The sequence below is a fragment of the Microtus ochrogaster genome, unplaced genomic scaffold (assembly GCF_000317375.1).
Source record: "Microtus ochrogaster isolate Prairie Vole_2 unplaced genomic scaffold, MicOch1.0 UNK1, whole genome shotgun sequence".
Lineage (NCBI taxonomy): Eukaryota > Metazoa > Chordata > Mammalia > Rodentia > Cricetidae > Microtus > Microtus ochrogaster.
In genome coordinates, this window is record NW_004949099.1 from 11593525 (window position 1) to 11621172 (window position 27648).

The 27648-nt window shown below is 45.7% G+C and overlaps 1 protein-coding gene across 2 annotated transcripts in view; it reads right to left on the reverse strand.

Moving 5' to 3' along the window:
- Positions 1 to 27648, reverse strand: part of Frmd4b (FERM domain containing 4B) — a 191707-nt gene that overhangs the window by 114063 nt on the left and 49996 nt on the right. For both annotated transcript variants that reach the window (XM_026788213.1, XM_005364928.3), the window contains exons 2-4: positions 18018 to 18083; positions 16703 to 16797; positions 9181 to 9273 (exon numbers count right to left, since the gene is read on the reverse strand). In XM_026788213.1, coding sequence (XP_026644014.1) covers positions 9181 to 9273; positions 16703 to 16797; positions 18018 to 18083 — 254 coding nt within the window. The remainder of the gene's footprint in view (positions 1 to 9180; positions 9274 to 16702; positions 16798 to 18017; positions 18084 to 27648) is intronic.

Consider the following 27648-nt stretch of genomic DNA (forward strand, 5'->3'; position numbering starts at 1 on the left):
ACACACACACACACACACACACACACACACACACACACACACACTAGAGAGAGACAGACAGAGATACACACCCACACAGCAGAGAGAAAGACAGACAGACAGACAGACACCAAAGACAGACAGACAGACAGACAGACACAGAGAGACAGAAGTCAATGTGGGCACATGCCTCAGAAGCATCTCATCAGCTCCTGATCTACATACTGAACAGGGCAATTGATCCCTGTTTACTGATGGTAACCGACCCTTCAGTGCAGTCAGGGCACCTTCACCATGCAAGCTGAGGCTGGGCTGAAATGTAAATACCTATCTTGGTCTCCAAGGGCATCCATCTCTTTCTCGCAATTGCCGCACAGCCCTAGTACAGAAGGGAGTCCAGTGTGCCCCCTTTCATCTCTGGGAGGGCAGCAGTCTTGGAAAATTCCCAAGAGAAGCTTTCTCTGCTTCTCCTATGTGCTTAGGGCCAAAAGTACACTCTTCCTCTTCCTCCTTCCTGCATTTCCAGACTGGCGAGGGGAGCCAGACATCAGCTGAGCCTGTAGGAGCCTGCCCTCTTGCTCTTCTTCTCAAAGGAGACTGAGTTTTCCAAACTCTCTGGAAGGGCTTGTGTGAGGAGTGTAAGGACCTTGCTGTGACCTGAGAGGGGACAGGAGTGAGCATCCCCAGGGACTGTTTAGTAAGTGCTTGTATCTTCAAAGCAGGGTGCTCTCAACCTCCGGAGGGCAAGCAGAGGCTAAGGTTTTGCCAGGATCTGTCTGGGAAGCGAAGCAGGGGAGGCATGTCTGACGGGGAGAGGCCAGCTGGATTTGCTGACTAATTAAGACAAATGCTAAGGCCCTCCACCCCAAGCAGAGAGGCCTGGGTCAGACCCAAGCCAGACAGCCTCAAATCTTCCACAGTGAAAGGCTGTATATCACCTAATGACTGTTTTACCTACTCAGCACATGGAGGCAGAGTCTGTGGCTTAAAACCCACAAACACCTAACGTGCGTTGCAAGCCTCCCTCACCGTTAACATGTGATGATTCAACAGACCCTCACGCCAGATTAGCAGGACGTGTTTTGTTTCTACCAAGGGCTACACGGCTGAGAAGTAAAAAAGCTGGGACAGGAGCAAGGAGTGAGGAAAAGCCTGCTGTCCATGGTGGGGGACTGAGAGACGTGGATGGGGAGTTTCGGGTATCAGAGCTTGCGGTTTGGGGAGGAGGTTGGCAGCAGTGGGTGAGGCCAGGAATTCCTCTCAGCACTTTACAGCCAGCCATAGACAACCTGGTCCCAAATACCAGATCTTGGGAAACCCTAAACAAAGGAGCACACATTTAACTTGAAAAGTTTATTATCTTTGCTATTCTGGTGTGTGTATCTGTGCGTGTGTGTGTGTGTGTCTGTGTGTGTGTGTCTGTGTGTGTCTATGTGTGTTTGTGTGTGTGTGTCTGTGTGTGTGTGTGTGTGTGTGTGTGAGGTGTTCGGGCCACTACAGTGTGCATGTGGTGGTCAGTGGACAATTTTGTAGACTTGGTTCTCTTCTTCCAGTTTTACATGAGTTCTGGGGGTTAAACTCAGGTCACCAGGCTTTTAGGGCATTTGCTTGCTCAGCCATGTCACTGGCCCTAACATTTTAACTTTTTATTTTATGGTTTCTTCTACCCTTCACAACACTAGTTATTTTATTTTATGGCATCCTAAGGCTTCTTTCTTCATTGGCCTGACACACACACACATACATACACACACACACACATACACACACACACACACACACGGAGAGACAGACAAAGAGAGATAGAGATGGAGAGACAGAGACAGACAGAGAGAGAGAGACAGAGAGAGAGAGAGAGAGAGAGAGAGAGAGAGAGAGAGAGAGAGAGAGAGAGAGAGCGCAGGTATTCATCTCCGGCCTGTTTTTTAAAAGCTGGCTACAGTAGTCAGAAACAGCCTGCTTATTTGATCAAGAAGCATAAATGTAAATCTGTAAGAAACTTAAGAAACTTGAGACTGGAAATGAGTTGAGATTCTGTGTCTTTCTTGAACTTGAATTAGGATGGTGTAACTTCACAAATGGAAACCAACACACACCACCTGGAGGTTCCGAATTGGTCTGGCCACTGACAGGGTCATGGTAGACAGTAAATGACTCACAGTTACTCCCAGGTTCTGGGATGCTCCAAATCCAGAAGGGACTGACTTCAGGGCCAAAGAAAGACTCACATCCCCGCCCACCCTCTGCTAAGCCATGAGGGAGAAGTCTGATCCTCCTCTGGACTTTTAAATCACATTCCTCTTTAACAATTCCTATTGCCCTGTTACTGTCACCCACCTCCTCAATGGCTGTGAGATAATTCACGGGATCCTGTCATAGCCACGGTAGAGTTTCTTTTTATTTCTCTTTGTATTTGAATTAAAAAAAATAAGGTTTGTTCAGTAATTTACTGCTGTCCATTGCAGGGAGAATTTAAAAGAGATGTCAACGATTCATCACCAACATCATTCCACTCTGAAATTTAACCCCTGCTCACATCTGAAACTCCCTTTTCTTCTTGAATGATTTGCTTATTTTTATTTCATGTGCATTGGTGTTGTGACTGCATGTATGTCTGTGTAGGGCTGCCAGCTGCCCTGGAGCTGGAGTTCAGACAGTTGTCAGCCATCACTGCTGTGGTCATGATGAGAACTCATTCCTTGTTCTTCAATATTTGGAGACAAGATCTTGCTGTGCAGCCTAGGCTGGCCTTGGACTCAGGATTCTCTTTCTTTGGCCTCCCGAGTGCTGGTATTGGAGGATATATACAACCATAGCTGGTCCATCTCATTGCAGAGGCCTAACTTCTGAAGGCAGGCCAGAGGATGAGATGGCAAAGTACGAAGTGTTCAGGAGGCTTTCATAGGCTCCTTGCTCCCAGCCATTCAGAAAAAAAAAAAGGTAATATTTTCCTTTCATATTTCCTAACAGAATTCTCCTTCAAGCTGAAGAGTGTTCAGTCCTGAGTGTCCCTAACAATGCTTTAGGGTGCCACAGGGAGAACTTGCATAGTATGGGATAAAGCAACTATGAGGAGGAAAAGAAAGGAGGAGAAACACACACACATACACAGAGAGAGAAAGAATGGAGAACTTAAGAGCTATTCAGGGGCTAAGGCTTGGGAAAGTTACTGAGGTCCCAGCGGGTGGATCAGGGTGGTACCAACCTGTACCAGCCCTGCTGCCCTCCCCTGAGGGATTGGGAGCCTTCCCAGTGAGGTCAGGCCAGGCCCTGCACTTCTGTTTAAATCAAGCTTGTAATGGCTTACTCACTATCAGCTTTTCACAGCTCACATCTGGGCTCTATTACCAAAAAGGCATATGTTTGCCAAAGATAATTTACAGCTGTGAGATAGCAACCCCAAGTCTGGGAGGAGAAATCCCCAGAAGTCTGAGGGAGTTTTCGCTCACATGGAGATGGCTCGCCTTCATAAATTATGGCCGCCCATTCACAAATGGGTCATAAGCATAATTTTTTGAATTTTACTTCAAAATTTCAAAAACCTATTTATTTAGTGTGTGTGCACACGCATGTCAGAGGATAATTTGTGAGTGCCCATGCTCTCCTTCGACCACGTGGACCCTTGGGACTGAAGTCAGGCTTGGAAGCAGGCACCTTTACCCACTAAGCAGTCTTGATGGTCCTTATACAAACATTTAATGTATATCATGAAGGCTTTGTAAATGGGGGTGCAAATGCTAAATGCTGAAATCATAAGCAAATGCTGTGTGCTTCTCTGACTCTTCCCTCTTGGGGAAGCATCCTGTATCAGAGCTGCTTCCGCATCAGGGCATAAGGTAGAGATTCATTTATGTTCCCATTGGTAGGACTGCCATGCCCAGCTCAGGAGTGAATGGGACAACTCACGCCCAGTGTTTAGCCCGTGGCCTACAGGGCTTGTGACGTTACAGGAAAGAGGAAATTTCTCAGTGAAAGCAAAGTGTTCTCTCTCTCTCTCTCTCTCTCTCTCTCTCTCTCTCTCTCTCTCTCTCCTTTCTTTTTTGCATAATCCCTAAAATTAGGAAAAAAGACACGAATTTTTATATTTGCAGATGGTTTTGTAAAGTCAGTTTACTTTGTCTGCTTCCTCTTGCATTCTCACAAGTCCTTCCTGAAGGTCTCGTTCTTCATCCCCAAGTTACTGGAGTGTGGGGTGCAGCGTAGTCTCCCCCCGTCTCTCACTTCTTTCCTGGACCTTTGCGACTCCTTCCTACTTTGGTTTCTCCCAGCACCCCCACCTCACTCGCACCCCATTCCACTCAGCACCAGAGGCCCAGCCAGTCTGCTGCAGAAACTGTGGTACAATTACTCTCTTAAGCCTCCTGCGACCAGTGCTTTGCCCCTGAACTCCAAGCTGCCGTCGAGGCCACTCTGGCCTCTGGGTTCTCTCCAGCCACACAGCTCCCTGCCAGGCATGCTCCCACTGCCCAGCCTGCTTACTAACTATTCTCCTGGCCTGGCATGAACCTCTCCCCAAGATCTGATACTTCCTTGCCTCATCTCCTGTTCTTTGCCGATAACAGCTTCTGCGATGGGATGCCTTGGACCACTCTCCTTCACCCAGCAGCCTGGCTGCACTAACGCTTCTGTTCTCCATCCTGAAAGCATTTTCTTTTTCCAGAATCTCTTCCAGAAGAGACTCTACACATTCATTTTTTTTTTTTTTGATACAGGGTTTCTCTGTGGTTTTGGAGCCTGTCCTGGAACTAGCTCTTGTAGACCAGGTTGGTCTCGAACTCACAGAGATCCGCCTGCCTCTGCCTCCCAAGTGCTGGGATTAAAGGCGTGCGCCACCACCGCCCGGCTCACATTCATTTCTTTAGTGCCAGTGTCCTCCCAGTGTGGCTGAGAGAGCAGGACATTGTCACTACCACTTATGACAATTCCAGCGCCAGCACCAGCACAAGACCAGACCCAGGGTAGGAACCTGGTAACTACCAGATGAATGGGCACAGCAATTAACTTAGGAATGGCTGTCCACCTTCAGATGAGGGTGGCAGAGCTGCTTCCTCATGCATGGCTGTATCTCCTGAGCAGAAGCAATAAATAATGAAGAAAAAGAAGGAAAGGAGAAATGCTTATTTGAGGTTCAGTGTAGCTCCTTTCACATGGTTTCCTGCCCCTGGAATATTTCTAAAACATAAACCAAAGTAACAGAGGAATCCAGAGGTCCTCTCGAGAATCTATTTGCATCCGTCATAAATACATGCTGATTCTTATTTGTTCAGACACAACCTGCCTTATCATGTAGGCGCCCGGAAGACAAGGCAGACGAGGACAATCCTAAGAACATGGACTTAATGAAGTTGTGATTCACCGGGGGGGGGCAAGGATAGAGGGGCTCAGCCACAGAATCCTGTCCAGGGCACACCAGCAGAACCGGGGCCGGGACTTGGGACTGAGGGTGAGGTGGAGGCTTTGGTTCTAAAGGGGAGAGTGAGTGTATAGCTTGACAATTTTTCCAAAAATGATGATACTGGTCCCCAGCCCTCCCTCTGGAGGAAATGAAACACAGCATATGCATGCTCATATCCCCTTCTTACAGCTGGCTGGAGACGCCAGACTCGCCTACCCTATCTCTAGTGTCAGCATTTGGGTATTTCCAATTGTTTGCATTAAGAATTACAGTGACGTGCATGGACACTGGAAGAGATCTTTTCTGACTGTGTGCTAACTCATCATCTAGATGGCCATGTATGAAGGGCCCTTGTACTCTGTGCACTAGAACATCACCCAATGTCTACCCATGAGGGGCCCCGTGTTCTGTATCCCAGTATGTCACTGACACCCATGCAGGAGGGGTCCTGTGCTGTGTGTCTCCTCCATACATCACCTGCTGTCTATGCATGAGGATATCCCTGTATCTGTACCCCAGCACATTACCTGCTATCCATGCATAAAAGACCTCTGGACTTTCAGATACCTTTACAGTGTCCAAAGATCAAATCAGTCACTTAATACCTTTGGTTGCATTTGTGTGACTGTCAGTGTGTGTGTGTGTGTGTGTGTGTGTGTGTGTGTGTGTGTGTGTGAGTATGCACTCAGGTGTTGTTCCTTAGGGGGCTGCCCACGTTGTGTGTGTGTGTGTGTGTGTGCGCGCGCGCGCATGCGTGTGTACATAATAGTCCCCATCTCTACCAGCACCCAGACAGTCTCTCTCACTACCTGGAGTTCACTAAGCAGGCTGGCTGACCAACAAGCCCCAGGGATCCACCTGTTTAGGCTTCATTGAAGCTAGTATTACAAATGAGTATCATCATACCTAGGCTTTTTTATAAATTTTTATTTTTTAATTTTTGTTGGAATTCCCTGCTTGCATTCTCTAGTCGATGCAGGTAACCTAACGGGTTCTTTCCTCAGATAGAAATGTCACCAACAATTCTGTATTCTTTCATTGGAGGTGTGAGACCTTCAGACAAACAAGTGTGTGTGACAAAAGTCATTCTCTAGCTGTCCCCGCACTGGATCCTCTGATCCGTGATCTCAGTCAAGTCCATTTGGGTCCAGAGAGTTCTATCCTGCCTCACCATTTCTTTAGCCAGAGTAACAACAGCTGCTTAATTGGAATAATAAAGGCTATGATGATATCACTGTCTTGTTGGGAGGATGAATTACATGAATCATTAAAACCCTTGATAAGGGTTTCAAATACGCTAGCAGAGAGGAGAAAGTTAACACCAAGTGGTTACAGGACAGTTGAGATAACGCGCTAAGTAGGGGCTGAAGCCCCAGGAACAAGCCAGCAACTGCTGTGGAATCCCAGGAACCTGCTGGAAAAGATAGCGTGGCCTTGTGAAGGACGACAGCCAGGAAGGGAAGGCAGGGTTTGCGCTGTGGAATTTTCAGACACACGCTTGACCACAGCAGCTGTCAAAAACAGGCACACAAATGTGATCACTAAACAAATGACACTTGTTAAGATCGTCCGAAGACACAATGCCTTTGCTGAGCAGAAACAAGGCCTGTGCACACAAGGATTAATGCGGAGGAATGCTGAGGGTGCCCGGACGTTAGCATAGCCAGGAGCAGCCCATGTGCTCACAGGAGGCTGGACAGCTGCGGGATGTAAGAGCAAAGAAACAGAACTTTCTTTCTCCTCAGTAAGATACAAACCACAAGGCAGGAAACAACCCAGCCAGGTTTGCTCTGGGATGGGAAACTAAAAGGAGAGGCAGAGGCTGAAGCTGGTGGAGAGGAACTTCTCTTTATTTGAGTTTGAACTGTCCACAGTGACAATGAGGTGCCTCATGGACAGGCACCTCACTGGCATGGAGCCACTTTCCCTTCGCATTCTGACTCCTGTTCAATGCCAGCAGGCAGCTTTCTCCTTGCTTCTGGCTGTTCCTCCTTTTCTCTTGTCCTGGGCACACAGGCCTCACTCACTGTGTTTCAGTAAACTCCAGGTTTTCTTTAGGATCTTTGGGCACTTCTCCAGCTATGACTTACACTTAAACAAGTCATCTCTATGTGCCCCCCTTCTTGGGCATTAATAAAATTCTTAGGGGTTGGGGATGCAGCTTAGTGGTGGAGCATAGACTTAGTACAGGCAACACCCTGGATTTAATCCCCAGCACCATCAAAAGCCAACCAACAACAAATAGGGTTAAGGGCAAGAAAAAAAAAATCCCATGCAGAGCTCATAAAATTTAATTTTATGTGACACGTGTCATGGAAGCTAGAAGAGGGTATCAGATCCTCTGGGACTGGAGTTATGGATGGTTTGAAGCCATCATGTGGGTGCTGGGAATCAAACTCAGATCCTCTGGAAGAGCAGCCAGTGCTCTTAACTACTGAGTCATCTCTCCAGACCCCAAAATCAAATATTGAGAAAATGAACACCAACAAGAACAAGGCTCCCCTCCCCCACCCCAGGGCTATGAACACACCACAGGCAAGCTAAGACTCAGCAACTCTCAGTAGTTAGTTTGCCTAAGAACCACAGTTTTAAAAAAGGGGTGAGATACAGTATTTTTGTGCTTCTGAATTCCATGGAGCAGATGAATTACAATAGTATTTGTAAAATGGTATCATCACTTACTTTGCCTCAACATCATAGAAAGGAGGAGGAAAAGGAGGGAGGGAAGGGAGAGGAAAAGAAAGGAGGAGGAGGGAAAAGAAGATGGGGTTCCCAACATCATAGTATAAAATGAGATGTATCTTCCTCACTAAAATTACACTTAAGCTTATACTAGTCTTCTGATTGAATTAGCTTAAAATGATTTTACACTTATTATTTTGTGTGTGGCTGCACGCACGTGGATGTCAGGTACACTGTTGGAGTAGGTTTTCTTTGTCCCCCGGGGGGGTTCTAGGTATCAACGCCAGGCTGCCACACTTGGCAGATGGTGCCTTTCCCAGCTGACGCATCTGAACCAGTTTTATGAAAATAGAATCTCCCAGCCATACAAATTGGTTGTAGAGCTGTTTCTTAGATTTCAGGCAGAGGCAGGGTTACTACAGAAGGAGCTTTGGGCTCCACTGGTAATGTTTGGTATCTTAAGCTATGGAGGGGGCAGGAAGGCCAGTCTTCAGGCATTCCATTTCTCTTAGATTGGTAGTAGTTAATGCTAAAGTATTTTCCTGGGCCAGCTCTGAGAAGTCCCTGATTCAGTTAAATGCATCCGTTTCAGGACCTTCAGAGCTCACAGAGCATGCAAGGGCTGTGAGAGTTACCCTTGTCTGTCTCTGCCTGAAACAATTCAGGTCTCTGAGGCGGTAGGAGAATTCTTTCTCTGGGGATTTGTTTGCATTGTATCTTCCACGTCAATTAAGACGTGGAATCGTATCAAACTCAATTGTTTCCACATCTCTAGCCCACATTATTCCAACATAAAATATAGCAGTAAATGTTTCAGATTTCGGAGTCGAAGAATCCTAAGTTTACTGAATAAGATTTTTCTTCAGAATTAAGAAGTAATATACATCTCTCAGGTTTCTCAGTATTACATTTAATCTAAGAATCTTTGAGGGATAAAGCAAGACGCTTCCCTCCTTTATCTTTAAAGAAAACACATCTACGCAGTATCTATGGTAACCGAGACAGTAGACAATCTCTTTCACGTGGTCATGTTCTCTTTTCACTATCTCTGGTGACTAGAAATGTTGAAAAATAAAAGTTAAAAACAAAAGAAGGAGGTGAATGCTGGATGCACCCACACGTACCTGACAGCAAAGTGTAGAATAGCTGGGCCAGGCTTCTTAGGCAAATCGTGCTCCAGAACTCTGTGGTCTAGCTGCAGCCAGTTCTCTTGACCCCTGTGAGCAGAAGCAAAAGCAAAGGATGGCATGGTAATTTCAGCAACACACAGTGCTGGCAAAGCTGCCTGGAAAGAGCGTGCTTGCATGCCAGGCAGGGATACCACAGGCTGTGAGGCCACCTCCACCATTTCTCTCAAACCTTTTGAACCTGTCTACTTCTGAGCTAGTGTTTGCAATGGGAGGAGTTTGCCAAGAAGAACTTGCACATTTGAAGAATAACCTATACATTGAAAACACTCACTTTGATAGCTAAAAGTCTGGAAATAACATGAATATCTATAGGGTATTGTTTCAGTAACGATCTAAATGTATGCAGAGAAGTACAATGCAGTCATAAAACAAGCTGGAGAGACTGCTTACAAAATTGTTTGGAACAATTTCCCGGATATAGATCTGAAATTAGCACTTGAGAGGCAGAGGCAGGGAGATCTCTGAGTTCGAGGTCAGTCCAATCTACAAATCAAGTTCTAGGACAGCCAGGTCTACACAGAGAAACCCTGTCTTTGAAAACCAACCAACCAACCAAACAAACAAACAAACAACCAACCAACCAAACAAACAAACAGAAACCTTAAATTAAAACAGCAAGATTCCCTGGGCATGGTGATGGTGATGCATGCCTTCAATACTAGCACTTGGGCATGGGGTGGGTGGAGGCAAATGGATCTCTGTGAGTTCAAAACTACCTTGGTCTATACAAGAAGTCTGGGCCAACTGGGAATATTCAGTGAGATCTTGTTTCAAATAAAATCAGTAAAATAAATTTAAAATTTTAATAAAGTGAATAACAGTAAGTATAACATATCACCCATAGTGCTTTTTGTTTATGGAAACAAAGCCTTGCTGTAGCCCAGGTTTGCTCTACCATCCATTGCTTGCCCATTTTTTTTTTGAAGGTAAAAAGTTTTCTAGATTTCAAAGGACACCATCATCTAGGCAAAATGACAGCCTAGAAAACGGGGAAAGATTTAAACCAATTACAAACACAACAGATAGATGGTTAATATCTAAAATTAAAAAGAATGAAGAGACTGAACATCAAGAAAACATATAACCCAATTTAAAAATGGTTTATAGAATAAGCAGAGGGCTCTCAAAAGGTAGAACGCAAATGACTGAAAAACATTTAAAGAAATATTCAATATCCTTAGTCATAAGGGAAATGAACATTATAACTGCTTTGAGATTTCATCTTACACCAGTCAGGTTGTGCTTGCCCATTTTTAGCCAGTGAAAATCCATATATATAGTATGCACATATTTAAAGAAAAACTGAGAGAATAAATAAGAAATGAATAGTGCTTTGGGAGATTAAGACACTGAACAAAATTAAATTAATCTTTAACTGTATATGAAAGGTTAAATGCAACATGTTTTAGTCATGAAAAAGGAAGTTTTCCATCAAGTCCAACGCTGCAGTTTTCGATGCATGCATGGGTCATCCCCTTCTGGAATTATTTCTGTGGACACATGACTTACAGATGTTTAAGTATTTATTTTCCTCAGAGCTTCCCCAGTTCGCAGGTATAAACAGTTCTCTCAAGACCTTGACCTCTAGGGTTCCATGCTCTGTGGATTGTTTACGTGATTTCCAAGGCTGCTCAACTGGCCCATCCATCTTAGAGCCTGCTTAAATGTTCTTACACTAAATCCAGTTTCAGAACCCGCTTCTGGGGAGTGGGAAAGGAGTGCTGAATTCCAGCAAAATCTGTTACGAGCTAGAAAACATTTGCCAGTCTATTTTTGTCCTTGAATAAATAATTAAAAGACAAACTCGGGAAATTCCAAGCTGCCATTCAATATAAGTAGATAGAAAAGGGACTGCAGAGATGGTCCGGCAGAGAAATACACTGGCTGCTCTTGCGGGGGATCTGGGGTTCAGTTTCCAGCACCCACATGGTGGCTCATAACCAATCATCTGTAACTCCAGTTCTGGGGATTCCAGTGCCGCCTTCTGTCCTCATGGGCCCTCTGCACATGGCACACACACACACATGCAGGCCAAACACACTACACATAATATCCTTTAAGTATTAGAAACAAAGCAGATAGGAAAAATGGGTACAACTAGTAACGGTATAAATGATAACAGCTACTCTTCAGTGAGCAAATGCTTTCTATCAGCTCTTAGGTCTCAGGTAGTCCATGTGTCTAGAAGTGAGCTCAAGCTGGACCAGAGAAGGATTTCTGGCAGTCAGGTCTGATAAAAGCCAGCATTATTTGGGAATGTGTGAAAAAAGCCCCTCCCACCCTCAAGGTAGTCATTCTCCTGGCTTCCAGCAGAAGGGACAAGGCTCTCCACTGATGCAATTGTGGTCGCACATCCAAGCCCATGCTGGCCTTCATGTCCCCCAGTTCCTACTCACAAATCGTAGATATACATTTCAAAGTTCATGCTAGCCTCCTGGCCGTTTTCTCCCCACAGCTACTGTCCTTATAATCAAGGCGATTTGTCCTCTCCTCTTGCTCTCCCCGACTCTCTCTCTTCTCTAATAGATAACCCTGGCCATGTCCAGTCTGCTACTACTTCTCTCTGCTCTGGATATTTTCTTTCTCTTATTCATTATTAATAAAACCCATCTCCCTAACCATATCACAGAGCAGCCATTTCAGTGATTCCTTCACTGTGTCCCTCACACATCAACCAAGTTGGAAATCTTTATCTCTTAAGGTTCTGTCTTATAGTATACGTGCAAGGAAAATGGCAGGGCTGCGGTTTGAACCCAGGGCTTTCAATATTGGGTCCATGATATCAAGGGATTTCCTACCTCCTATAACAACATTGGGCTCAGTTTATGTGCGTCTGTTTTCATAATTACGAGATAAGGATGCTGGGAACTGCCCCAAGATTTCCTTGGTGGAACATTGGGGAACTTCTTAGAATTTGTGATTTTGTGTGTAAGGAAAAAACAAAAACAAAAATCAGAAGGCTGAAGTTAAAGGACTCTTACATTATATTTTGTCATGTTTAATGTGACACTTATTTAAAGACACTTCAACTTCAAAGTTGCTAAAGATAAAGGTTAAAATATGTGGCAAGGTTAGGTTTAAGGTTAAAGATTAAAGTTAAAGGTTAAGGTTTAGGTTAAAGGTTAAAATCTGTGGCATGTCAGGTTCAAGGCTTTCCGAGTTTCATATGGCAGACCAGGCCAACTTTGAATCTTGAGATTATAGGCATGGACCACTACTAATACATAAATTGGATTTTAAAATTAGGATTTTTATAGTTCTAAGTCTGTTTATAGTCTTATCAACAGAATGAAAGTTCTAAACATTGAGAAAGAAAATTACCTATGTCTAAATACTAGGATATAATATTGTCCATTTATGTTTTTATTTTGCCGTTTTTAAGTATTTTCCTCAATAATGATGAGATATAATTAATTTAAAAAATTAACCAACCAATCAAACGACAACAAAACAAAGAAAAACACCAAAGACAAGCACTTATAACCATAAGCCTCGTGTTCTCTTTGGTTCAGATTCTATGCCGTGGAAGCCCCATTGTCTCAGGTCCACCAGAAAGGACAGGGATCCAAAGCTACTGTTGTATTGTAAAGCCTATTTGTTATTTCTTCATCAGCAAAGGTCACTGGGCAAAGCTTTTCCGAATGGGTGAAGGGGGGGGGGGGGGGGGGGTGACAGAAGGGCGCCTTGTGGGGAAGGAGGGCTGAGACTGCCCTCTAGGGGTGGCCGACCATCCTGCACACAGAGCTGGGGAGCCTAGGTAAGGGCAGCCTCAGGAATTCCATCCCCCCCTGTCAGGGATTTGCTTTACTTGGTCGGCATTGCTGCCTTTGTTGCATAACTGTGGTCTGTTTCCCCATCTCTCTTCTGGCTCCATGAGCTGGGGTAAAGAGGGTAGCTAGTGTCATTGACTCCGTCCCTTCCCACTTTCCTTCCTCGGTTGAGCTTGCCACCGTCTCAAGGCTGATGTGGCACTGGAGCTGGAAAATGCAACTCAGCCAGTGCCCGAGAGGGATAGTGGTTTCACGGGGGTGGACAGAAAGGGAGTGATGGGGGAAAAAAAAACCTTCCAAAAATATTTACCAAACAAAGAACCAGGTTTGTGACCAAGACTTTCCGAAGAGACACCCTTAGACGTAACAAACATGTTTCCAGGCTCTTTTGGAAAGGTGGAAATATCCAAGACCTTCCTTCTCCCAGAAAAGACCAACTCATACTCCTGAAAACAAACACAGATGGAGCCAGGGGACACCTTCCCCATCTGGCTGTAATTCAGACATGAGGTGTTGTCTGTTACCTGTAGGGGAGTTGGGGCACACAAGGTTCCTGGGAAGGCTGGAAGGTTTGACTTTTGTGGCCCAAGAATATATTGGAAGGGAGCCCACAAATCCCAGGGTAGACAAGGAAGATGGTGGCCCAAGTCATGCAGGGAAATCATTCATAGTGTCCTGCCTCGCTTTTTGGTGTGTGTGATGTGCACGGGTGTGGTGTGCTCGTACGTGGATTTGCGGAGTCCAGAAGAGTGCGCTGGGCATCTTGTTCTATCACTCTGTCATACTCCCTGTGGCATGGTTTGTTATTGCGCCAGGAGTTAGGCTAGCAGCCAGTAGGTTCCAGCCATGTGTCCTCCTCTTCCTAACACAGTGCCACATTACGGATGCATGTGACCATACCCAGTTTCCACCTGGATCCTAGGACTTAGAATTCAGGTACTCATGATTGTGCAGCAAGCGCTCTTACCAGTGAGCCCTCTCTCCAGCCCCTTTCTTTCTGGCTAGAGTTTTATACACAACCTAGGCTGGCCAGAATTTGAAGTACAGCTTCCAGGCTGGGATCGCAGGTAGGCAGCACCATGCTCAGATCTTTCTCTTTTCTCTTTGAAGTAAGTTAGCACATCTGGACAAAGCACTGTGCTTGGGGCTTCCCCAGCAGCCTGTCGCATGGTCTGGACCCTTCTTCCCAGGACTGACACTGTAGCTCTAAGGCTTGCTCCTCCGCCACAGGCAGTCCTTCAGTGGCTGCAGGTGCATTGCCATCTCCGTGATCCATGGGGCTCGCCCATGCGTGGTTTTGTCCTTTGCTTATACCTTAATCCCTCTTCGAGCTGGTGTCTCTCCACTGAGCAAGAACACAGCATTGGGCTTTGTTTCAAGTGATGCTTGCCTGGGATGCTACCTTCTTTCCCCCTCTGTGGAACCTGTGGACCTGGCCCAGTTCTAGAGAACTGTGAGAGCACGCCTCTCTTGCAGGCGTGCCTGTGTGCTGGACTCCATGTGTCTTAATTAACAGGCCTGAAATACAGAATGCTATCACTCTATTCTGGGCCCCTTATAGGGAGGGCATTTGCCATAAAAGGACTATTGTTATATGGAGGTTATAGATATGAAACATGAGGGTCAGCAATGTCAAACACTGCTGTCTGATCACACAGCTACAGGATTCTGGGTCGTTCCCACCTCATTCTTAGCGCTAATCTTGGACCTCTTTTCTTCCTGCTTTCTGCACTCTGCCACAATGGCTTTCCCTACTTTTCTTAAAAACTAAACCAAGTCAAGCATGATGGCATATATCTACAATCCCAGAGGCAGAGGTAGCAGGATCAGGAGTTCAAGGCCAGCCTGGACTACCTGAGGTCCTGTCTCAAACAAACAAACATCATATTAAAACACTGGGTTTTAAGACAATCTGGGTTCCATCTTTGGACAATCAGGCTTTTGTTTGCAGAGCTGGTTCCTGGTGTTCGATGCACTCTGTCTTCCAGCCACCATCCTGGCCCACTCTATCTAAAACTGCCCCTCCCCAGCTTTCCTTCATACCGCTTTCCATATGATCTCACGGAACTTAGAGTTTCTGGTATCTTCTTATCATCTCTTTGCTTGTTAAACCAGACCACAAGCACTACAATATGAACTCTTGTAAGCAGGGAATCATAACTGCATTCCTCAAAGCTAAATCTTCGGTACCTAGAATACCATCTGGTAGCTTGTGGCCACTCAGGGAACATTTGATAAACAAATAAATGCATTGTTCTAGTCTCCGGGCTTTTAGCTTCACCTTGATATGATCTCCTTCTAAATGATTGTGTTCATAGCAATTACAGTTCATAGCATATCATTCAGTTGTGATGTATTTATGCCCATAGGTCTTATATCCTTTTTTTCACATGCAGATTCTGCCTACATGTGTGTGACTGCTTAATCACTGATTCATGTGAACTGCTATGGCTTTCTGGCTAGTATTGTGGAAAACGGACACATCCATTTCCTATTTTATCCAGCAGAGGGCAGACAATCAAGTGCCTCTCCACCAGTGATTCAGAGGATGAGGGTGATGGCACAACGCTCCCCCTCCATCCCCCCACCCCACCCCACACCGGCTCCAGGTAAATCATCTTCAGGAAGCATTCTGAGTCTACTATAAGTTTTTTTTTGGGGGGGGGGTTGTACACCTCTAAACAAATATCTGGGTTTTACAGCCTGAGCTGAGGGGTTTGTTTAGATTTTGTGGAGGCCTTGGGTGAGAAATCCTTAGCCTGTACAAAAGTGTTAAAAACAAACTAAATCATTTCTGAGGTTATTTTCCTCCTGGTTCCACTGAACAACTGAAAACCACTTCCATCGTCAGAGTCACGGAAAGAACGTGGTGGCTGGCCAGCATATTTTGTGTCTGGAACATATTTTCTTGTATTTAAAGAACTCTTTGGAAAATATCTTCAGAAAAGGGAAGGATTCCTCTCATAACATATCAGGCCATATGTAATATAGACAAATTAGGTTGCTATAAAACAGACAGACAGGGACACACACACACACACTCCAACATATCAATGTAAAGAATGGAAATAGACGGAAAACAGGCAGACAACTTCCAGGGCAGCATGGAGACTTAGATTGTTGTGTAGTAAAAGTGAATCCCATATTCAACTGTATATATTTTTAAGGCGAGTTACAAATTGGGCTTTAAACTTTCTAACCATTAATGCCAAAACATTAAGTTAGCTTCATGATACATATGAAGAACAACCTAGTGTTTCCATCACTGACATGAGTGAATTGGGGGCATTACCACACATTCAAAGACTCAAGCTCATTAGCACACATTTTGAGGTTTTCTTGTTCCTTTTATGTGTTTTTTCGCTATCCTGCTTCACAACCCTGGCAGGCCTGGAGCTCATTATGCAGGCCAGGTGGCCTAGAACCTTCATCCTTCACCTGGCCTCCACTTCTCGAGGGCTGAGATGACAGGCATTTGCTGCCACACCTGGTGATATTTGCAAGACTTTTAAAGGCTTCATGTTCCTTTCTTCCTCCTTTATGACGTTTGTAGGGGAAAATTTCCATCCTGAGACACTTACAGCTAAGCAGGACACAAATACTTTCTCCCTTGTCGCCAACCGCGAGAATCAGCAAGCGTGTTAACTCAGGCCTGAGGCAAAGGCGTGAAAACCCAGAGTACTTACGTGTCATCTATAAACGTGATTCCAAAGTACTCCTTCTCTTTGAGGTTGAAATGCGACGCCACCAGGTCCAGCAGCTCTCTTGATAAAAGCTTGGGCTGTCAAAACACAAATCTGATTAGCAGCGATTTGCTTGCCCATCTCTCCCGCTGCTGTCACCTCTCACCTGCCCTAAACCATCAAAAGAAGCTTTTGCTTGCTTGTGTGGTTTTTAAAATATCATTCTTCATGCCATTGTCACCACTAAGCTCTGAGAACCCAGTTTAAGAAGGAACTGCCTGTGAGCTTTGGGGATACTACGGGCCTGGTGGGAAGAAGTAGGGCTTGGAATTTGCCAGGATGTCCAACTGATGACTGATGTTGGTCGTGCAGGAACCAGGGAAGCAGGGGCTCCCTTCGGAGCCCTGAGCCTAACAGTCAGGGGTACATAGTGACGGTCTGAAGACTGTTCGAGGAGATAGAATGGTGGGGGTAGTAAGGAAAGGAAGTCAGGAAAAAAGGGAGGAGAAAGACAACAAAAAGGGGAGAGAAGGGACAGGGAAGAAGGGGTCAGGGAGGAAGGAGAGAAGCAGGCAGAAATCTGGTTTAAAAGCTGGTGAAACTACTGTGTGGGTCCTAATTCTCTAATTCTTTTTAAAGACTTACTCATTTTATTTTATGTGTGGTGTGTTCTTTCTACATGTATGTTTGTGCATGCTTGGTGCCTGCACAGGTCAGAATAAGAGTTTTGGATGGCTGTGAGCCACCACGTGGGTGCTGGAATAGGCACTCTGACCTACTGAGTCATCTCTCCAACTCTTCTTCTGTCTATTTTAATTGCAGTGTGGGTGCAGTAGGTGAGGGACAAGGCTCAATGAGAAAGCTGAGCTGAGTTGGTTTTGACAAGGCATCCAGGCTAGCCATAGGTATAGTCTACCCACAGGAATTCAGCCTTTTTTTTTTTTTGGTCTGTTGGTTTGTTTTTGTTGTTGTTGCTTTAAAAAAATCTTTGGGCCAGGTTTGGGTAAATAGAAGGAAAATCACAAACAAGTAAAATACATAAAACTCATTCTAGCATGATAGGTTTTGCAAAGAGCTTCTGCTCATATATATAAAGCAGCTTGACTCGTCAGGATTCTTTCAGGAACAATGAGCTACGATAAGTCATGAGAAGACCAAGTTTACTGACCCCAGAGCTACCTCTCTCCCTCAGTCACTAAAGCTTTGAGTTCTAGGCATAGCTAGGTGAGCAGCCTCGACACAGGCCACCACGTTCCAGAGAGGGCAGAAAGGGGCTACCCCTGAGCATCTAATACCTACATGAGCATCCAATACCTACCTGGACCAGCAGCTCCAGTCTCCTGTCATCCAGCAGGTGAACCTGGCAGTGCCTGCCTTCTGTCATCTGTGGGGACAAAAACATGGGGAGATCTGTCAGAGCCTGGTCTGTCAGTAAAATGCTGACTCACTTAATCGTACATGTGTCACGTTCCAGGGAAGGCATTAGTGGGTCCCCAGGAAGCAGATGCACAACAGACTTGCGATGTGACCGAACTGCAGTCTGCAAGCTGCATGAGGCCAAGGACAGCTATGACAGGGGCCCAATACAAAACCATGCTTACTTAAGACATTACGAGACTTAAAAAAGAAAAAAAAAACTAGATGGTACAGTTCTTGAATACGGATTTTGGAGCCGACAATGCTGTGCCATACTGTCAAAAGGCTGGATACGCCTGGAAGCATTCACGTGGATTTAAAGTAAGGAAAAGATGCAAAGCAATGACTACTTAATGTTTGGGGGGAACACCACCAACAGTAACAAAACGAATGCCCATATAGGCAACCAAGTTCACACAGGGCACAAGATCATGCGGAGAGATGAGGAAACTCCTTTCATCATGGCTGCGCTCTGGTAAACGCAATACTTGCATAGTACAAAGAGAAAAAGACAAGACTGAAGTTCAAATGCAAAGGCCTCAACTTTTGAATTCTCTGCGGTCGCCATCTATAGTTAGCAGTGAAAGTGTACGGTTGACAGTTTGACATATCAGTTTTCAATGTGCTATTTTTTTTTTTATTGAAAACTGCAGTGCTGGGGATTAGCTGTTGTAATTTCTACCCTTCCCTTAATAAACTGACACTCCAAACCATCCCATCTGTAGATGCCACCACCCTGTCCCTTTGAGGACATCCTGGAGACCACCTCTAGGTACACTTGTGATGTGAGCATGTGCAGATATTTCCTTTCTGAGACAGGGTGCTGTATAGTCTAGGCTGGTCCTAAACTTGTACCCTCATGGCCTGAGCATGCTGGGCAGTGGGGTAACAGATGGAAGCCATTGCTCCCATTTTGTCTGTGCTCTTTTCTCTCCCCTTGTGCAGTGCTGAGACTGAACTCAGAACATCACACAGGTTAGGCAAATGCTCTACCACTGAAAAACATTCCTAGCCCCTGGCTTATGCTTCTATATTTACATTTTTATTAAATATATATCCATATTTGATATATTTAATATTGTTATGTTCCTGCTGGGTGGCAGTAGTGGCACGTGCCTTTAATCCCAGAACTCATGAGGCAGAGGCAGGTGGATCTCTCTGAGTTTGAGGCCAGCCTGGTCTACAGAGCAAGTTCTAGGACAGCCAGGGAAAGACAGAGAACCCTGTCTCAAAAAGACAAAAAAAAAAAAAACCCAAACAGACAAACAAAAAACCCCAAAACCAAAAACCTGAACCCCCATGTGATACATATATGTATATATTATATAGTTATGCTACACACTTATCCAAATGAAGCCATCATCCATGTAAACATATGTATGTACATGTATGTACACTCACATAAACTTTCAGTTCAAGTGTGATTAAGCTAAGTCTCCTTCCGAGAGATACCCAGGCTGTCCTCAGCATCTCCCTGATATGAGAACAGCTCAGTGCAATCTTCATGTCTATTTTTTGGCCACAAATGTGGGATTGTTGGGTTACATTTGAAAAGCTTGGAAAACATTCTTTTCCTTTCAGGTATTGCACAAAATTCAGACATTTTTTTAAACCCATCATGAAAAGAAAAATGAGTGGGGTGTGATGGTGCACACTTGCAGTGGGGAAGTGGAGGCAGGAAGATCAGGGGTTCAAGATCAGTACTGGCTACATAATGAATTCAAGTCCAGCCTGAGCTGCATGAAAGATTACTTCAAAAACTCAAAATGAATAAAAAATGACCTAGCGGTACATGCTTGTGGTTCTAGCTATCCCTAGATATGGATGAGCAGATCACTGGAGTAGAGGAGTTTGAGACCAGCCTGAGCAACATAGTGAGACACTATCTGAAGAACAAGATAGACACCATTACTGAATACCAGCTGTGTACACGCATTGCCCGAGGTGTCTTATATCCATCACCTTTGAGTTATAATAGTACATTCTGCAATTCCTTTTATTATTCACATTCAATAGATGAAGCAACAGAGGCTCGGGGTGAGTACAAGTAACCCATCTTCAATGCAAAAACTAATTTCTGCACTCAGTTTTGACTGAACTCTGTTTTAAGCACCTGTGACCCAGCTTAGCAGGGAGTGATAGACACAAGACTCAAAGAAACCACAAAACTGGTGATAAGAGTTTAGTGGACAAGCTTCGCTTAGTTCATGGCCACTGATTACTCTCTTAACTAGGCAATTCCCAGGTCAAATACACACCTAGAGTGGCTAAATGGATGGAGATGTTAGTTCTGCTCACAGAGCTGGGCAATGTTATTATCCGGTCTCATCAGAGATCCTCCAAAGGAGCTGGAGACATGCCATTGAGGAAAATTCCACAACTCACACAGTAGCTCAAGTTACTAAATTACCCATAATCCAAATACATTTTTTCTCTTCTCTAAAAATGTATCCCTTGGCACACACCTTTAATCCCAGTCCTCAGCAGGCAGATCTCTGTTGAGTTCAAGGCCAACCTAGACTACAGAAGGAATTCAAGGACAGCTAGTGCTACGCCCTGTGTCAAAAACAGAACAAACAATCAAAATTTTGTTTTGAGCCTTCCTCTAATCAATCAGCATTTCTTTTCTCAACACGTAATTTTATGTTATTATTATTTTTGGTAGTATTATGGATATTATGAGATAGAGTCTCCTGTAGCCTACACTGGCCTCTGGTTCCTATGTAGCCAAGAAAGACTTCATGCTGTTTTGTCTCCAATTCCCAGGACCTGGATTACTCTAGACTATTAAACAATGAATGTGTTTTTGATGTGACAATCTTTGCAGTGACATACAACTTGATCCTAGTTGACAGAACCAGACGTGGTCACTTGCCTCAATCAGAACTTCAATCCAAGAAGTCTGGAATTGGATATGAAACCTTGACTGTTATGGAGAAAATCATGCAGGAAGAATTCAGAGGACAAGTAGCTGAAGGAGGCATGAGAAGTCAGGTGGGCTTAGGGGAAAGCTTGGGAATGACTGTTGGGTCTCTAATGTCTTTCCAGACAGTATTCAGGCTTCTGGTCTGCCTAAACCCATGTCTTTGCAGTCTACAAAACTGCTGAAATCAGAAGGATCTGCTTCCTTGCTCTGTGACACTGACTTGCACGGAATTCTACTTCTTCAAGTAAGACACACAGATTGCGTGGGGGATGGGTAAGGGTGGGTGTATCTTTGGAGGATCTGCCCATTTCTGCCTCCCATCTTACCATTCCTAAAATTCTAGGAGCAGGCTTCTGTGTCCAGCTCTTTCCAGAGGTTCTGGTGAATCTCAGCTCAGGTCCTCATCCTTGCTGAGCAAGTACTTCACCAGGTAAGCCTTCTTTCCAGGCCACACATCACGGGTGTCCGTAATTAACCCAAACAAATTGTGTCCCAAGGTCAGACTCCAAAATGATGGCCCACACAGTCTTGCCATCACCTCAGAGAGACTAATCCGTGGAAAGGAGACTCTCTGACACCTCCCTGCATGGAACGGTAAGAGATGGTGAGGCCTAGGGCAGGAGGGCAGGGCAAGAGCCCACAGCAGTGTTTGTCTATACCCCGAGTATCCTGTTCAATATTCCCTGAATCCCTTCCCCTGCTTCTGAGAGGACATTAAAGGGTTGATTTGACTGACACAAGGAACAGAAAGGCCTGCCCTTGTCATTGACTTACACCAGAGCTTGAAAAGGGAGAGATGTATTTTGTTCATCAAAACAATGCTTAGGAAGAGATTTTTAGCTGACAACAGAAACTAAGAGAAGTCACGAAATTCAAACTTCAAGGGAGAGCTTCTTTGACAAGAAAAAGATTTGGGAACACGGGGTTTGATTTCCTTCATGGCGGCATTGGCAGCACGGGGCCCGGGATTGTGGTTTGAGGTTCACCCCAGAGTGGGACCTGCAGGGAGTCATGCCAGATGAGTGAGCAAACCTTGACTCAGTAAAGTTTCATGGCACCAGGAAAGATATAGCAATACCGATGAAGGGCCTGCTCAGCACAGAGGAACTGCTCTCGGGAATTAACCTCGATTCAGACAGATCGGTATGCGTCTATTAGTGTTGTCTGCTTCTAGAAAGTCTGTGAGGGTGCTTCCAGAGACATTAGATCACAAGGGCTCCAACCCAATGAATGGAATAATCCTTTGATGAACTGATCGTTGTGTTAGGGGGTGCTAAGAGGAGAGAGGCAGCCTGTTTGGAGAAGGGAGATTGCTAGTGGAGTGTTGCTGGTTGGAGGTTGTGCCTTGTCTTGTCCCCTTCCTGCATGTGCTCATTGCTCTGCCCCCCAGCTGCAGTGAGGCGAAGAAGCTTCTCTCTAGCACAGCCTCCCATTCCCATAATGTTCTGTCCAAAGGTCAGACCAGGGGAGCCACAGTGGGCTGGATTCTCCTAGAGCAATCAGAACTCCAAAAAAACATGTCCTCACAGACGTGTCCACAGATCAACACATCCTTACAGACAAGCGCCTCCACAGACCACCTGTTAAAGACAATTGCTCAACTGCAACTTTTCTCACAGATTCCTCCAGGCTGTGGCAAGGTGACAGTTAATGCCAGGACACACCCTACTTCTCTGAAAACTGGTAAACAGGTAACCTTTTCTCAGTCTTATACATACTCATTTTTAGGGAAGATCAACGGCAGGGCAAATTAGCAAGCCAGTTAAAAAGCACGTGACAGGAAAAACTGTGCAGAGCCGATAGGAAGAAATAGAGGAAGAGAAAGGACCACAGGTTCCTGCCGGCCTCCAGCACTGCTCACGGGGCCCTTCTGTGACCCAGGTGCTGCCACACAGTTAACCCCAAGACATCCCTGGGGCAGGAACTCTCCTAGCTCCAACATCATGAGGGAAACCAAAGGCAAAGCCCTGTGACCCACAAGATAAACAACAGAACTGGAGCTCAGCCGAAGACCCCGACTCTGAATTGCACAGCGCTGCATGCGGCCCTGTATCTGGCACACACTGACAAACATGGGAAAGCCTTCCTGTGAGGGCCATGGTAAAGGATCACAAGAGCAGGTAGAAATGGAAAGACAGGACCACGAAGCAGTCATGGAAACTCATTCACTTCTAGATAAAAATACGTGCATGGGAAAACACTCTGAACTAGGGAATTTATAAATAGAATAGGGAGAGCGTCTATTAATGGCCACTTGCTTGAGATAGGAGGAAAGTGAGGTCAGATTCACCCAAAGCCACACGAGTTATTAATGCTAGACCTGGGAATGAGAGCTGAACTCTGCCTCCTGAGTCAGAGCATAACTGATGCATATAAGTTGCTCAGCTTCTTTAAAAATAAAAGCCATCTAATTCAAATGAACATTAGGTTAATAGGTCAGTTATAAATACACACACATATATATGGTATATATACATATACCATAACAACAACAACAACAACAAAAAAACTCCAACGCAGGCATGTCTCACTTATTTTAAAGCACGACTCTCAAAAATGCTTAATTTTTAAGTTTCAATCAGGGCTCTGTTTAAGAGACAAGTATGTGGGATTCTTAATTATCTAAACTCAGAATCACCTTTGAGATCCACAGAGACCGTGGGAATAGTTTCAGAATTTGCCTCTAGTTGTCAACGACAGCTAAAAGCAGCGACTTCTCGAGTAAATTAAATATATATATTCAAACGTGATCTCTTTGGAGACCTTTGTGTAGAAGCCACCCAGACGATTCGCCTCCTCCCACCTCTTCCCCACCCGACTCCAGGTATCTAGAGGTTAGAACAGTGCATGCTGGGTTAGAACTCCCACCTCAGACTGTGTTTGCTTCCCAGCTGATAAGAGCGGGTCCTCAGCCTGCAAGCGCTGGTAGCTGGTGCAAATGCTTTGTCCAGTGGCTCAGCTGTCATGTGGGGAAGAGCTACAGGGAAGTGAGAATCTGCCACGGGCTTGACCTCTGCTTCCAGCGCCCAGATGTGGCAGCACTTGGTGGGGTCCTGGTCTATGAGGGAGCACTCATCACCTGGACTGAGCCCCAGTCTCTCTACCTGACTGAGGAGATGTGAGAGGTGGGGAGCCATGGGGTGACAATGCCACACAGGCCAGAAGAGACCCACTTAGGAGGTCTGGGGTCAGACTAACAAGTAACAGGAAATAACAACTATGAAAAAAGCCAACTCCTAGCTGCCTTTGGTTTTGCTTTAGCTGATGTTTGGAACACAGAAACACGAACACTTGATAAGGAAGTAGGAAGCTTCTTGTTTCCCCCTTTTTCTTCTGGTTCCCTACTGACTTCCTGAGACTCAGCAGAAGAGACCTGGCCTCCTGAAAATGACTTCGCAGGGCTTTGGGTGGTGTGACCCAGCTGAAGTCTGACGGGTTATCTGGATGAGTGCCCGGTCAGCTCTCGGGCCAGGTCCTTAGCTCCCACGCAACTGGGAAATCAATGGTCCTGCCACTGTGAGGACCTGGACGTAGGAGTGATACCTTCTAAATGAAGATTAGTCCTCTCTGCTTTTCTATTTAGAGATGGCCAATCTCTTCCCACACAAAATACCTAGAAACTAACTCCTCACTTGTGCTGACAAGAAAAGGCCTATGATAGCTAATATTGTCAACAGGCTTTGAAAACACCTAGGACACAGACCCCCAGGCATGCTTGTGAAGGAACCCAGATGGGTTACCGAGGCTTAGAAGGCACATCTTAAATGTTGGTGGTAACATCCCATAGGCTGAGGTCTTGAACTGAATAAAAAGAAAGTGACCTTAGGGTCTGTGATGATGTCTGAGGCCTATGTTAGCACAGGGGGTCATTGGAGCCATTGAGTCAGCCCCACCGTTCACTGGCTCTGGGAGAGTTGGCTCTGCCCCTTGCTGGATACTGCAGCAGAAGAGCTGGCCCTTCCCCTTGGGGAAGAGCTGGACCCCTGCACTCAGAAAAGATGGTCCCACCCTTCACCACAGGCAAGCACCTGAGCTGATCCTGCAGTGGGGATGCAGGTGAGCTGACCCCGAGGGTTTGAGAACAACCGAGCTGACTCTGCCTCTTTCTTCTGCCACTGCCATCTGGAGGCATGGGTGAAAGAATGATGCCCTCCCACCCACCTACACACTCACCCTACCTGTGGCAGGTGAGAGAGCTGGCCCTTGGGTCACAAGAGAGAACTGGTCCTGCCCCTCACCAGCTGCAGGACACAAGAGAGCAGGCCCTGTACCCTGGCAGGGCAGCACAGTAAGACTACCCCTGTTGTCAAGGGTATAGGTGATCCAGTCCTGAGGGCAAGGAGCAGAACTGACCCCACCTCCCCATATGCCCCTGACAGCAATCAGGAGAGAAGGTCCTGAGCCTTCCTTAAGCAGAACAGCAGAATTGGCCCTGGTGGTGTGAGTGTGGGTGACAGGGATCTAGGGTCTGAGAGCAGGTGAACTGGCCCAGCTCCTTGCTGCAGTCTGCACCAGGTAAGCTAGCGGAGGCAGTGCTGGAGAGCCAGCTGTGCCAGAGCGTGATGATGAGGGAAAGCTGGCAGGCTGACCAACCCAGTTACCACCCAGACTCAGAACCAGAGCTATGAGTTGACCCACCCCAACGTCCACCTCATCCATGAACTGTTGGAGCAGGACTATGAAGAGGAGGAACCTACAGATCCAAAACAGCGGGGTATCCATGACACAGGACAACAACAGGATATCCCGGAGGAGCCTGGGTAAGAGTCCATCATCAGTAGAGTAGCAGATGACAGAGGCCTCAATCCAAACCAATAGGACTCATGGCAATGAACACTTGCAAGTATAGATGAATGACTAAAAGGTAAACTGTGTGACTCAGTGGACCTCACTACAGCTTCCACGACAAGGTTCATCTCCCCCACCTTTTGCTTTAGTTTTGATTTATTGTTTTATTTGATTTTTGGTTTTTCATTTAAATTTAATTTGATTGGGGGGTTTTACAAGGCTGGAGGATGAATGCAAGGGGGTAGGGGAATAAGAGGGATCAGGATACATGATGTAAAATCCATAAAGAATCAATAAAAAGTTTTTTTTTTTAAAAAAATAGTGAGCTGAGTACTAACCTTCCCTCCTCTCCTTCTCTCTCTCTTTCCTCCCCTCTCTCCTCCCTCTCTTCTTTTTCTCCCCATTTCCCCTCTCTCTCTTTCCTCTTTTCTCCCCTCCTATCACTCTGTCGTTTCTATTGATGCAAGGTGACCAGCAGCCTCACACTCTCACTGCCTTGTCTTGCTGCTACGATGGACAGCACTGTGAGCCAGATAAGCCCTTCCTTCCTTGAGCCATGCTTGTCAGGTGTTTTGTCATGGTGCTAAGGAGAGCAAGGAACACAGGGCTCATCCCTTCTACTTTCATTTCTTTCTCACGCTCACCTCTGATTCAGCACAGCTGCATTGGCCTCCTTTACTTCAATTCGAAACCTTTGTCCTATGTTAAGGCTTCACATACGCTGTTCCCTCTGCCTGGAGTGCCCTGCCCCCAATTCAGTCCATCCTCTGGTTCCTTCACCTCCTTCAGATCTGAGATCAGAGGTTTGCCACCTTCTCAGAAATGCCTTCCTTGTCTCGTCGAAGGTGGAGCCTCCTCCATGCCATCCTGGTGTTGTGTCCCTAAGACCTACAGTTTCTCATTCAGCTAGTCGTCTGTCTGTTTGTCCGTCTGTCTGTCTGTCCGTCTGTCTGTCTGCCTGTCTTCTCCCACTAGATCTTAAGTTTCACAGGATGGGAGACCTTAACCATGTTGTGAACTATTCCCCTAGGTCTTTAACCAAAACAGGGTCTCCAAAATCTTCCTAGTGAAGGCTGGAAGCAACATGCTTCTGAGTAATGCATGCCAGCCTGAAGGAACCCCAGACCACATGTAAATCTGGGTGCAGCAGAATGTACGCCTATAATCCTAGTGTTCCTATGGGGAGGTGGAAGGTGGACACAGAAGAATCCCTGGTAACTCACTGGCCAACTAGCATTAGCGTTAAGAAGCAGTGAACTTTATGTATACAGTGTTCTGCCTGCAGGCCAGAAGAGGGCACCAGATCTCATTACAGATGGTTGTGAGCCACCCTGTGATTGCTGAGAATTGAACTCAGGATCTCTGAAGTAGCAGCCAGTGCTCCTGATCTGAGCCGTCTATCCAGTCGCATGAACCAGACCAACGACTCACTGCAGAGAACATTCTGTGAGAGGAGTGACTGGTCAGAAGGACACACCACAGCTCCTGATGCCACTTGGGTGAATGAAGAGGTGTTGGCAAGATGGAGGAGGTTTTGGTTTGTTTCTTTGGTTTTGTTTTTAATTAATTTATGCATGGGGGGCACAATTCAGTATTGTGGGGCAGATATGGAGGGAGGTGAGTGGGACTGGGGTGCATGACATGAAGTTTCCAAAGAACTAATAAAGAATTAATTAGGCTTTAACAAAAGAAGCGAACAAAAGGAGTTCCTGCTTCTGAACAAGAGTGAGGTAAGGTTGTCCTTTGACCTCCATGCGAGTGCCATGGCACCTGCACAAATCTTCTTAGTGAGTTGATGGAATCTGGATGCTAAAACACA